At 43.2% G+C, this 14,676-nt stretch overlaps 1 protein-coding gene across 1 annotated transcript in view; it reads right to left on the bottom strand.

The window, feature by feature from the left end:
• Window positions 1–14,676, bottom strand: part of LOC144781700 (cytochrome P450 2G1-like) — a 322,006-nt gene that overhangs the window by 91,373 nt on the left and 215,957 nt on the right. The window contains exon 6 of the mRNA XM_078660675.1: window positions 12,186–12,327. Within this exon, the coding sequence (XP_078516801.1) occupies window positions 12,186–12,327 (142 nt within the window). The remainder of the gene's footprint in view (window positions 1–12,185; window positions 12,328–14,676) is intronic.

Genomic DNA, 14,676 nt, shown 5'->3' with positions numbered 1-14,676 from the left:
ATTCAGCTCCTGTCTCCTGAACCCTCGCTGAGGAGCGATACACCCCCACCTGCATCCCTGACCCTTCACTCACTTCCTGCCTCACAGTGCCCGGCTCGGCCTGGCTCTGCCTGCCAGTCTGTTATTAAAAGTTGCCACTCTTGCCCAGATCCTGCCCCCGGCAGCTGCCATCCTATTCCCGTGCAGGTTGTCCTGTTCCTGTCCTTTATGCTGTATTAAAACCTGCAAACTCCAGCTACCTCGAATCTTGACTCTTATTTATTGAGCTATCTGTTATTAGTATATCTTGTCAAAAATAGCACAGGTATTTAATTATTTATTTACCACAAGGGACATACAGGTAAATTACATTTGCCAATTGGGAAAGAGCATGAGCACTTTAGCACTGGTTAACATTGGTAAAGTGCACAGAGTCCTAAAAGTCAACAAAAATGGATCCAGAACACTGGAAGGGTGAATGCAAATAGTTTGGGCATGGCCCTGCAGAGAGGGCCAGCTCCAAAATTGGGTTAAATTGCAATCTCTTGTTTTGGGCTGGATTGTAAAAATATTATTCTGCTTCTGTGAGGCAATCAGCTCTTTGGCAGCGGCCGGTGCAGGTAAACATGGTGAGGAAGGGTGGGGCAGAGTGTGGGGATGGAGACAGATGACGGAATAGGGAAAATTACATAAATAAAACCTATTCCTTCGTCTGTCAACATCTGCCCGCCCCTCCCCAGCGCTCCACCATGCTTACCTGCACCGGCTGCTGCTGCTCTGTTTTATTAAACAAACTATTTGCTCGTAGTCGTCTGATTTTAGATATGGTAGTGACCTCAAGTTTTAAGCTAGTAAAGTCTTTGGTCAGATTTCGCATTTTCTGTATGTGCATTATTCCCTTCAATGTTTGATTCTACTTTTCACTTGGTCCTTAGGTTTTTTTGCTAACTGATATGGTTTGTTTGTTCTTGATTTCACCTGCAAGAGCGAATTCATTCTAGCAGAGTTTTGTGCATTTTCTGTTAAAGAGAAGGTTATATTTGGTTCAATATTTTTCGTCATTGCTAAAAAATGATTGGTACGGTACTTATGTGCAGAATTACAGGAAGAGTAGCTGTTCATATATGTTTTGCAAGGATAGACCTCTGTATTACAGCTCTTATATAATTATTTTGCAACCTTTGTGTTTATCTGTGTCATGGTCTGTTCAGTTTTGTTCTTAAATGCCTCAGGAAAGGGTGACTCTTCCCTGCAGCCATGCTGTCACCCTGCACATGGTGTCAAGTTTCTCCTTAAGAAGGTCCCAGATAGGATGAGGAAAAACAATTACGTAAAAATCCTCCTTGGCAATCTGATAATGCTTGATTGAAGATGAAGAGTTAGACTACAGCAGATAAGACTGAACCAGGCACCTGCCTGGCATCAGGAATGTATACGAATTTAGCCAAGGGATCCAGGAGAAGAATCTGAAAGCAATCTGTTACCATGAAGGCAAGAATTAAGGGCAAACATACAACAACATTGTGCTATGAATGCAATGAAAAATAGGGAACAAATGTGTTTTGACACACCTTCCTCTCCTTATTGCCTCACTTATACTATATATATGAATTAAACAGGAACTGACATTACAGAAAAGACTCACTTCATCTTAGATTGTAAATCAGTAATAGTAACCTGTGGAGAGCTCCACATATTTGGAAGGGTAGTTCATAGGCTTTAGAGTGGCTCTCTTTTCAGAATTTGGCACCCGCTGAACACATGCGGAAAAAAAAAGAAGTTTGACATCATTCCCTGCTGCCAGATTACACAACTCTGCTGCCAGCAAGCCAGTGACTGCCTTCTATTGAGTGCGGGACATCCATCTAGGTGACCATGATCCCAGATGATCCTCAGGCTGTGAGAATGCTTGTCTATGCAATAGGTGCAGCATTTAGTCACATACTGTCAGGGTGCATTGTATACTCATAGCCTTCCCCTGATGGCAGACAGCCTATGGGGAGTTCTGGGCACAGTGGTGCAAATCTGTTTAGTGTATGATACATATTCGGAAGAGGCCTGTAGATAAAACCAAAGGTTTACCTAAAAGTCTTTTGATTTGTTTATTGGAATAACTCAAAGTTCCTAACTATGGGTGACTACTTAAATGTATATAAAACACTTACTGTAGCAACAGTAATTATAATGGAGGTTTTTAAAAGGACTGCTTGTATGATCCACAATACCTTTAGAATGTGGGAATGGGACATAGTTTACATATGTTTCTCACAATTTAGGGCCTCATTAGGATGTCGGTCGGATGACTGACTCCTTGTCGGTATAGGTTCCGACAGACTCGCGATTGGCGAGTCTGACCAACCGATTACGATGGTTCAGAACCCCGTTCCTAAAGTCTTCCATTGACTTCAATGGGAGCCTGTGTTCCGACCGACAACAAGTCTTCCGTTGACTTCAATGGGAGCCTGTGTTCCGACCGACAACACAGCTCCCATTGAAAAAATGGGCGGTTGCCGAAAACCTTGCACACTCTGGTGGGCCCCCGATGGTGCCTGCCACACTGCATGGTTTTAAAGGGGGGCCTCTTAAATACCCCACAGGACTCAACCGGAGCCCTCAGGATGAAGGAGGGTCTGTTAGGGGCCCCCAGGGTCAGTTTCCAACAGCCTTTTCATGTCGGGCAGTCTGACTCTGAAAAGCTGTCAGAATCCGACATCGTAATCGTCAGAGGGAAACGCTGTCCATTCAGCTATATAAATCGGCTCCAACCGAGTCCCCGAATGCCGGTAGAACCGATTCAGACTGGCCAAACGGTTGCCTTTCCATCATAATCGGTCTGTCAGAAATGTTTCCAATTTGATCAGAACCGTAGGTTTTGACACGATTTAGGAGACTCCGACTGCCGCTCGCAGCCTTTCTGACAAACATCGTAATGAGGCCATAAATGTTGCTCTTTTTAAACTACTGAGAGTTGAGTTTATGTGGATATGATACCAAATACAGAGGTACCCCCACTTACTTCCAGCCTTCTTTAAATGTAAAGATCATAAAATAGCTCACATTTAGTTCTAATTGTTAGACAAAAACCTAGATGTAACATCTATGATCCATGAGGTGTTCTTTTGGCCCCACAATCAAGTGCATTAAAAAAACTCAGGAGACATGCTACATTCCAAGTATTCCCGACACATCCAAATTGTTCCCTACATCAATGCTAAACGACACAGACCTCTCACTTCTTTGTTGCAGTCAAAAACTACTACAAGGCACAGACAATGCAAGCCCCCTCCATTGTAATAAACTTAATCTTAATATACACAAAGAAACATGTCCCAATCTATCTAAAATCAGACAGAAAGAAGATAACAGAGAACTGATACTGAATATGATTAACAAATCATTAACATGAACATGCTGAAGAAAATATACACTATTTCTCTAAATCGTAATAAATGCAGTTGGACATAAGCAATGAGCAAAATGTAAAAATAAATGAATATTTGCAGGTCATATTGAAGCACTGGCTCGCCTGAAAGCCACCAAAACAACTTGAGAAACCTTAGTGGCAGAATTAGGCCTAGTATGACATCTACATATTTTCACTACTGCACAGAATCTAAAATTTAAGGTAACTCTTAACTGATGGTGTATACACTAGAGGCCCATGATAAGACCCAAGCATCCACCCTGCAACGCAGGGGCCCAACAAAGATCTAACTACATTTCTCACTGAGAGGATCAAACTTTCACTAAGGTAGAGTATCATAATCAATGAAAATCCAGTTCTCACTACCTGCTAGGTATATTTAGATTTGCCAATCATTGCCCCACTGAACTATCACCCTATCTAAGAGGTCATAATATAAAGATATTATCTGACTTATTGAAAATTACTCTTAGTTTTTATGAATGATGGCACTGTTTATTTGTCTAATTGTTTATTGTTTTAAATATCCTAGCTATGTGTTAATGTAAACCACAGCCACATTTTTAATACTATCGGTGATAAACATGCATGGTTATAAACACCAGGGTGCTGATTTAGATGATTGGCGGAATTCCTTCCGCCCAACACCAACTCGGTCCTGGGACCGACCGACACCCGGTCGGCTCATTAGGATGTGACCAGACACTGTTCAGTCGCATTCCTATATTTCAATATGTGAGCATGCATTACGGCCGGGGCGGATTGGCAAGGCGGGCATTCGGGCATGGGCCGAAGGGCCGGTGCCTCAGTGCCCTCTGTGGGCCGTTTTTTTCTCCCCTGTCCCAGTCCACAGAGAGTGAACTAGGAAAAGAGGAGAAAAAAAACGGCCCACAGAGTGCACGGAGACAGACAGAGAAAATGAAAGCAGCCTCGCTGTGCGGCCGGACAGCGATTGTCAGCTGTGTGGCCTCTCCTTCACCCCTGCCCTGCCAAGCAATCAAGCTGAGGCTGGGCTGGGGAGGGGTGATTGTTTGCAAGAATCGGCCTCCCTGGGGGCCAGGAGTTTCTCAGGCCTTTGAGCCATTTTCACCTCGGCCCCCCTGGGGCCCATGCAGCCCAGAAACGGTGTTAGTCTTAACAACTTGCCCACAGCCCTTCACATTCAGGGCATAGTGGGCGAGGAAGAATGGGTCTTGCTGTGGGGGCCAGGTGATGTTTGGAATTTTTTATTTTATTTATTTATTTATGCGATTTTATATAGCGCGGACTTTACCCGAAGGTGTCAGAGCACTTCACACTAGGAACAGCAATAATACATGAGGAGAAAAATTACAAGTGGACAAATTACAAAAGCAAACGTTAAGTTACATGAATCAAAAGTGACAATAGTGAGCAACCAAAATACATTAGGTAGCAATCGGTACATTACAGGAGGAAAAAGTGATATGTGTGCAGGTTACAAAAGCGTACAAAGTACAAGTAGAGGTATAATACTGCAATAAATGGCAGACACTCCAGCACAAGAACAAATGTTACGTAGGCAATGGTGGCACTTGTGCAAGTATCTAAAGCAAACAAAAGTGAGAGGTAGCATACAGTGTGATACCAGAGAAAAGTGACGTGTGCAAGTTACAAAAGGGTACCATACACAGGTACAAGGGTAATACTACAGTAAATGGTAAACACTCAAACTGCCAGAACACACTGGGAAGGCACTTCCCATGCTCCAGCTTCACCTCAGCCTCCCCCTGGCTACCTTGGATGACCCAGAAAGCTGTGTTTTGTGCTCCCCTGCCAGGACATTTTCCCGAGGTCAGGAGGGCAGATTAATTTACTAATTGCAGGGGCCTTACCTCTGTTCATGTGCTCCTGAGCTGAAGGTCTGGGGATGGCTAAGTAGGTTAGTAATAGCAGGGGCTTTGCTGCTTTTCAGGTGCTCCTGTGCTGGAGGGCTGGAATAATTTTGTGACAGAAAGGGGCCTTGCTATTTTTTTTAGTTGCTCAGCATGTAGGCCATTGTCACCTTGGCCCTGTGTCTTGTGCAAGAACAGTATCCTCCCACTTTCATTCCTTGTCTGTGCAAATGGTGTTTCATGAAAGGGCACGCTCCTTGAATGTGGGCCACGCCCCTTAAATATGGGCCACGCCTCTTGAATGTGGGCCACTTTTTTCGTCAGTGCCAGGGCCGAATTGTGATCCCAATCCGACCCTGATTACGGCCATAAACCAGTCATAATGCATGCTTCCATAGTGAAATGGCACGGTGCAGGGATCAACAGGGGGGCATTGTAGGTGCCTCCTCGGCCTCCACCTGGAGGCCGTGCACCAAATCAGGCACTGCTGGGGCCCCCCAAACACGCTTTCTGACGTGGTTTCCATGTCGGACAGGCCGGCATAGAAACCATGTCGGAAACGTGATTATAATCTCAAGGGCGGAAACGCCTGTCCCTGAGATTACTAATCGGTTTCCGACTTGCTGACGGGCCCTCCGAGCCCATTGGAAGCCAGCCGGAATGACCGGCCGGTTTCCTTTCCTACCACCTCCATTATAATGAGGCGGACAGAAAGGAAACCAAGCGGCCCATTACTCTGCGGCCCTGAAGGCTAAGGTCGCAGGTTGGAGCCTTTTACTGGCCGCATCATAATCCACCCCCAAGTATGATGTAATTTATCTTGATATTCTTATGCGAAAAATATGAAATACATTGCTTTTTTAACAGCTTTCTTGGTTCCTATTTGTTTCTCTTAAGTGATGACTACTTAGTTTAGATTAAATGAATGGTGAACAAGAATGTTATGTCTAATTGTTCAGTCCTTGCCATAATTACTGCTTGACTATTGCATTTCCAGAGATCTGTGGCAAACTGGGGGTCACCTTTATGTATCTGAGCCAGACGCTAGTTTAAAAACCACATTGTGAGAAAGAGTTTCAACAGTTTAAATACTTGGTTGTGAGAAGCACAGTGTGGCATGACCATTTAAAACCCCCATTCTGAGAAACATGGAGAAACATGGAGCGGCATGGCACAAACATTGAATGACTAGGTACAGTAGAAGGGGTGTGAATATTTCAGCAGCTGCACCACTTTTGAGTAAGGTATAGTAGGGAATCAAAGTCTTATGGGCATTTGGTTTCTGGACCTCTGTGTATGCACATGTGCAGTTTGAAAAAGGAAAAATATTATCTGATTCAATCGTACTTCTCGGCACAGGTAGCACTGAGTATAGGTGAAACCCCGACAAAACCAGTGTGCACTGTTGAGGACGTATAATTCTATTGGGAATCCCAAAAAAAAAATCCCTTTCTTTATGGGTGAAATGTAAGTCAATAGCATTGAAAGTGTTTTCCAAAATAGGCAAAATTTAATTTTTAGCACAAGGTTAGGGATTGTTGACGAGTCCTTCTATAAAAATGAATGGTGCACAAACGCACATAATTCTTTCTTATGCTTATCTGCCTCTGAGACAGCCATTATGAGAGTCATGCTTTTAGCTGCCCTGCTGGAAGGTTTAATTTATTTGCTGCCCAGCCAGCAGATAAAAGCCCAATGAACACAAAGGACCATTCTAGGGAGATTAATGCTTCTCCTGCTGAATGAAGGGATGATATAGTAATTCCCATAGCTGTAGCAACATCACATTGTCGAGTAGCTTGCTGGATGTTCCTAGATGGGGCAAAGGGAGGTAAAGCAGAACCCCGGCTATAGTCACCACAGGGTTTTTTTGTTTGTGTGTGAAAAAAACATGGCTGGGTAGCGTGGCTCAGGGTAAAGATATGGTGGAATTTTGGAAGTGGATGCCATGTTGAATTCTCTGAGAGTACAGTCTTGCACAGCCAATGGGCTGAACCCTTGTAGTGCTAATTGGGGGCAGAGCTGTGATATGCCACCACGTGATTGCCATCACGTGATTGGGTGGGCAACTTTTGAGTGTTGACCCCGATTAAAATCCTGCTCAGGGAAGAAAAGCTGTTAAGAAGAGGAACAGAAGGAGGGAGACAGACCATTGCTGCTAATGAACTCATGTTTGAGAGGTGGAACGTGGAGGATGCCTAGACGTGTGTGCACAAGCTGGGAACCCTACATTGAGAGGGTCGATTAGGACCCCTGTGGACTGGTTCTGATGCAGGTACCCAAACACAAGGGGAGAGAGAGGACTTTAGAGAGCAAGTCTCAGATTCAGTGTGATCTCTCTACTCACAAATTAATATAGACAATCAAAAGTGACCAGATTTTATTATAAAGACAAACTTTTCTTTATCTTCTAAAGTCATGCATGTGCCTCTTCCAGAATACGGTAATTTATTTTCTGTTATCAATTAGAGAGAAACGTTTATTAAAAAGTAGGCAATTTCTCCACCACACTTAAATGGCTTTCTTCACCAGCACTAATAGGTACTAGGTGGGTACATCCAGAGCCTGGTATTTTTTCGATGTTTATTGAATTGTAAGATTTAAAATTGTATTAAAAGTGGGATGTCAACTGGAATGTCATTGAAGCTGAACCCTATTGTATGCATAATTAATATAAAGTTAAGCAAATTGATTGTATGGCATTTATTAGGATACCTCCCTCACCTCTTAAATGGTCAGAATGTTTTAGTATATGGATGCATCACTGACCTTTCACTAGGACAGGGCTTTCATTAGGAGAAGGTAAAAATATTTGTCCTCTACAATAAGAGCTGGTCAGTCTTGATTGTCCATCCTGACCTGTTATGGGTGCTCCCGGACTGGGCACTTTAGTCTTCGGATGGACATACAGATGCACAAGTGGATGAAAGCCAGGTTTTGGAGTGTGCAGGCAAGGATAGTGATTTGCCATGAAGGAACTTTTGGTGATGATGCAAGGAAGACCCCAGCTCAAAAGACTACCAGAGATGGATTAAAGGACAGGTTCTGGCCCTTCTGGAAAAGCCGCTACAAGGAGGAGGAAATAGCAACACTATAGGCTATAGAAAGGCACAAAGGACCCTCACTGAAACTTGTGGTGGTCAGGAAGACTCAGAGGCATACCACTGGAGACTGGAGCGTGCCAAAGGAAACACAGATCAGGCACTCCCTTGTAAACTGGATCAACTTGGAAAGAGTTATCTAAAAACATCTAGATACCTGTATAGTGCTAGTTCTGGTCCTGCAGCAAGTGCCATGCAGCCGTAAGCACCAGTTACCATCAAGAGATCCTAAACGGGATCAGACGTCTTTCCCCTGCCCCCACCTCCACGCTGGAGGAGCATAGATAAGGACTAGAGGCCGTGGGGAATCATGAGCAAAACTACTCTATTTTTCAGTCAATGCCGTTGAATGAGGAGTGTGGGGGCAACCACGACTGTCCCCATCGCCACTTTGGAAGGCCATAGGCTTTTGCTTAGTTGCCTTTTGAGGAAAAGTTCCCTCAGGCACATGGAGTGCATACAAAATTAATTCCCTGCTCCTGACCCCAAGAGCAGAAGGCAGCCTCTTCCCTCTTCAGCAGCATGTGCAGAGTTCCGGGTGGTGAGAGCCCTCAGGGCTGAGGAAACTCTACTACATCTTTAGAGAGATGGGTGTGGGTGATGCACAGATGGACAGAAGTAGTAGCACCAGCAGCCAAAATAATTGGTTTTCCTATTGAGTATATCAACAAATAAATAAACAGGAAAGTATAGTTTCACAGCTGTGGTGGAGGCGCATCAAGGGAGGCAAGATAAGATCACCTTAGGATGAGCGAGCATCCCTTAAGCTAATAGGGCTAACAGAAATTGGCAATGGTTGTGTTGTACTGGCCCAGACAGTCATGGATAACCCAATGCATTTGAGTTGGTTCTGGAGGCCCCCTTAAGTCAAGGAAAGCTACACAAGAGCCCACATATCAGGGAGAAAAGTGTCACACTAGGTTTCCAAGATAGTGCAATTAGTGATCCCATGAGAATGGGGGATTGATTTTCCGTATGCTTCATGGGCTGTGCTTGTATATTATCCTGGGCTTGTTGGACTACTTGTGTTTTTGGATTCTGAGTGGTTGTTCTGTATATGGGGTAGACCAATAAATATGCATTTCTACTGAAATATTCGTTGTATTGAATTGTTTCTTTTTCATTGCTTCTTGAAATATTAAGATCTATAGAGGTTGATGTTTGGTAGTCAAGGCCAAATGATATGATTTTTGTGTGAAGCCTATGGGCTTATGGTATAACATGCGGCATAAATTATCATCAACTCTATTCATTGATTATAGCCACATATCGGTGTATTGTGATTTTAGCAGTTATGGTTGTGTCTGCATATGTACGAACAGCTACATGTGCCTCTGCACTATGGTGTCTATTGTGGGTTTAGCGGTTAGTTACCATAAGAACGTTTTACTAGGGTATAGTTTTGAACCTCATATATTTAGCAAGATCCCTTTAAAATGGGTACCAATTGCTTTTTCTATCTGCCATTATGTAAATATCTGAATTTTATGTAGTATTTGGAGACTTGCCAGTAAAAACCACTGACTAGACAATTGATTATTGAGTGCTTATTGTGTTGCGTAGTTCTGAGCTTCTAATCCACAGAACCTCACCTGCTTTATTATCAGTGCCATGTTTCACAAAGGGTTCTCGGTCCTCATTTTTTGGGTCGGTAGCATAGTGGCCACAGGACATCAGAGGCAAAAAACCTCAGTTGACACAACTGGACCTAAAAGCGTCCGATTGACCTGAGACCTACCAGCCCAAATTTGTCAAAATGAAATCTGACCCTATAGACTCACTCAGGAGTTAGATAAATCATGTTTCAATGAAAGCAGGCACCTGTATTGATCTACCTTCCAGTATTGGTCGCAAAGACAAAACTAGTAAAAACACTTTTAAAATACATAGCCAGGTTTGGTCAGAGGGATGTTTCAGGGTGTGGGAAAAACAGAGTGCAATACTACAGTATACAGATTTAGATCAGCTGTTGGAATGGGCAGAGCAGAAACACATGGCATTTTGTATTTCCCAACAGTGTTTACATTAGTTCGAATTTATTTAGATCCGGCGCAAAACTAAAAACAAAACTTAACCCGAAATGTCACTGGTTCTCATCTATAGAAGGCAGACATAAATGTTCTTTCTAGTCAAAATATCACTAGATTCCCTAATTGTGTTTTAGGTATATTTTCCTCTAAATGCATATGTGACAGTGACGTCAGAGAAAAAGATTACTAACCGTTTATTAAGCAGGATTATATTTAATCATTTTTAAAATAAAATAAACTCACTCTATTTGACGTTTCTTTTATTGTTCATTGGTTAAGAAGACACATTATTATTTGCTAAGATCAAAAGAAGACTCTTATGGCAGACTTTCAAGCTCCGATGAATAAATAATTCTTTGTTTAATCTCTGCAAGTATAACACAGAAATATACTTGCAATTTAGATTTGGTCCAAAAGGGAAAATACTAATCTATGGGAGGCATCCCAAGAAATGTGTAAAGAATGCATGTAGTTGTATCTATAAAATTGAACTTTGCTATGACAGAGTTGTAGGGCCGGATGAACGACGGTGGGAATAGTGCCTCGCAAATTGTGAGTTTTTTTGCGACTCTCAATTTGCGAGGCGCCATTTCCAATGTACAACAGAGTATTTCATACTGTTAGCGATCCCCAAAGGGGTCGCAAATTGAGAGGCTCATGAATATTAATGAGCCTCTCGCAATTTGCGACCCCATTGGGAATGGTAGGCCCTCCCAGATATGGTGGCCTGCTGGGCTCAGCAGACCACCATGTCTGAGACTGCTTTTAAATAAAGCAGTTTTTTTTTAATGCATCCCATTTTCGTTAAAGGAAAACAGGATGCATTTAAAAAACAAAAACGTTTTCGGTTCATTTTTTAAGGGCAGGTAGTGGCCCCTGGGACCACAGCCTTCCCTTAAAAAATGTTTTCCCCTGCATTTGCAAAGGGGAAGGGGTCCCCTATGGACCTCTTCCCTTTTGCGAGTGCATTACCACCCTTTTAAATAGGGTTGCAACTCGCAAACTAGGGCTTGTACATTCCCCATGCTGTTTTTGCGTGCCAAACGGGCTCCCAAACCCGTTTGCGCATGCAAAAATGGTCATGGAACATCCGGCCACTAATTTATTACCAAAAATGCCTAGTTCTACTGATAACATCGGATTAAAATGTATTAATTAACTGTTGTACTAGTTTTTCTAAACATATATAGATGTCACAGTGTGTGGATACTTGCATTGTACCAGGAAACAGTTACTATTTCTATTATTGTTCTATTATTAGTCCGATAATACTGTCTTCCTTGAGAACTTAACCCCTTGCATGCTCATGATGGCTCCACGCCATCATGCCGCCGCAGATCCTCCACGCAGCACTAATTCCCCGCCTGTGCGGGCGAATTAATGAGCGGGTGGGGTCATAACGGCACCACGCTGTCACGAGCACACGCCGCCCATGACTCATGCGGCGTGGAGCCATCATGAGCACCGAAGCGCCATGCTCAACCTTGCCCGCCCGCCCCCCCCCCCCGCCCGCCCGTGCCGTGGTGGAATTCGGTCCGCAGCGAAGGGGTTAAGGCTTGATTTACAGGATGGTCGACAGGTTAAAGTAAAGGAAAATCGTATTAACTTGAACAACAAATGAGAACTCGTTTTACACTGGCCATAAGTGCAATTTTTTCTTTATGGTGTGTTGGCAACTTAAATGGCGAGCTCTCTAAGAAATGTGCTTTCTTTTTTATAAATGAGGTTTTTATTGAATAACATGTCCTTCATCCTAACATACTGGATTGTCTCGGCCCTGTTAATTAGGTTGTTTTACCTTCCACTTCTGGATACTTCAGGAATATCATGAGCCCATATCTGAGGGTGGTACTGACTGTTTCAGTTCCTGCGGCAAAAAGGTTCAATGCAGTCGACACCAAGTTCTTCATGGAATATTCACTGGCCGGGTTCTGTGTTTCCTAATGGAAAAGTACAATGTTCACAAGAATATGAAGATTCTTTGATAGCTGCCGATGAACATGTTTTTCTTTTTAATGGATGCCTTTTGTGATGTGTTTTCTTAGCCGTATACAGACAAATTTACTAATAAGACAGCCTCGGAGTATGTATGTTTATTTCTCTGAACTAAAGCGAGGAAAAAGTATTTAGCCCAATTAAGGAGCAAAGAAACACAAATGGTTACTGAGGCACACTGAGACAGGCTTTTTAAAGTTTATGGGCCATATGTATGACGAAGTGGAGGAGCGTGTCTTTAGCCTCCTGGGCCTATCGACACGCTCAGCCACTTCGGAAACGCAAGGCTGCACCATATTTAATAGAATGTGGTGCAGCCTTGCGTTTCCTTCTGCGATGGCGCTAAATAAAAAAAACTTAGCACCAACACAGGCACCCTTTCACTCTCAGGCACCCTTTCACCAGAGTGCAAGGATGTCTGTGTGCAGGAGAGGATTGGTTATGTGTAGGAAAGTGTCCCTTCCTGCACATAAACAATCCTAAAATGCCATTTTGTAACTTTCATGTATGCTGCTTCATGCAGCACACATCAAAGTTACAAAATGGCATTTTTAAAAAGGTTTGTTTATGTACAGGAAGGGATACCTTCCTGTACATAACCAAACCATGACATTTTGCTTTTTCCTTGTGTGCTGCACAAGGCAGCACAAATGGAAAAACAAAAATGAGGGGAAAAACTGCTCGTTTCGCCACCTTAAGACTAGGTTTTTCCTGGTCTTTATTTTGGTGCCACCCTTGTACTTAGGGGGCAGTGTCCAATACAATGGGTGTTGCTGTGGAACACCCATCACAACACCCACTGCATGCCCCTTTCACGCTAAACATAGTGTGAAAGGGTGCCTTATGTAAAAGGCAGCGTTAAGACACGTTAAGTGGCTTAACGCTGCCTTGTACATGGGGCAAGGCCCCTATCGCCATGGGAACATCCCAAAAAGTGACAAGCTACCAGAGGGTGACCACTGGATAATTTAAAGTGTGTTTCTAACTTACCCTGACTAGAGTGGTGATTCATGCTTGAACAGGGGGCATACTTCTGCCAACCAGAAACCTAATTTCTAACATGCATAATCACGTCAATCAAATTTGAATCATATTACAAGAGAACAAGAAAAAAGTTAGCAAAATGTGTAATTTCGTCTATCGTAAAAAACATAAAAATAACAGTACACAGCCACAAACAAACAAACAAATACACACAGGTGATTCCAACTAGCCAATGTTTCTATGAAAGGAGGATACACACAAAGCCACATTCTTCTCTTGTAGTTTGTCGATAGAGCAAGTGGGTATGGCAGAACTCTTTGTCCTGGATGAGATCCTAATCCTTACTTAGGAGGCCCTTGTCTTGGACTTGTGCAGGAAGAGGTGGGGTCACTGTATTAAATGTGCAGGGCAAACCAAGGTGGCTTACCAAATATTCCTAAACCCCCTGAACACAACTGGAGCCTATGCATTAAAATTATACCAGCTGGTCGTGGTGTCCTTCAACTACCTCCTTAGTATCATTAGGGAGGCATTAAACCTAATTTTGCCACCAGTTCAGCAATATCCCTCTTTTGAAACTGCTGACTTTGCTACATTTCCATGCAAGAGAGGGCGACCAGAACCCAGCAGGACACTTACATAGTATATCACAGCCAATGTTTTGTAATACCTTCAGGTAGGCGATGGGTGCATTTCTCACACTAGTACTCCAACTCACCAATTCCCAAACTGATCCTCGATCATACCACTGTGGCAAATTTCTATGTCACTAAGTGGTTCCCTAATGTGTTGGGGCAAAAGACTGTTCCCACATAAGTCTTATACCACCACGGTTAAGTCAGAAACAACAGCACACCAAAAATATACAGATGGTGTGTGATGCTGCTCTAGCATTCATTCCCTGCTGCACACAATTCACAGAATCAGCCTGTGACTCCATAAACATTCGGAAGAGAAGGATTCCATATGCCATGGAAACATAGCATACAAGAAGGGCATAGCTACTAAGATGAGTACATACATCTCTCCACTTCTTCCCCTGACTGCACCTAACAGTACAAATACAGCAAAGAAATGCATGATTGTAATGAGACTAATTATCTTCATCACCTGCAACACAGGTAAAACACAGACAAACACATCATGGTAGTTGTGCTGCAAAGCTAAAGCTCACATCAACAGCAGAACCCCAAAATAAACTTCAAAGACCCAGACCCTAAATCACATTTGCTGTCTGTAAAAGAACTATAAGATGGGGAGGTTGTGCCCCCAAAAATGTGTCATCAGCCAAGCAGCCAGATTGGCTGTGT

The sequence above is a fragment of the Lissotriton helveticus genome, chromosome 9 (genome assembly GCF_964261635.1).
Source record: "Lissotriton helveticus chromosome 9, aLisHel1.1, whole genome shotgun sequence".
Lineage (NCBI taxonomy): Eukaryota > Metazoa > Chordata > Amphibia > Caudata > Salamandridae > Lissotriton > Lissotriton helveticus.
The sequence above is the reverse complement of the archived record's forward strand: the minus strand, read 5'-3'. Positions and strand labels throughout refer to the sequence as shown.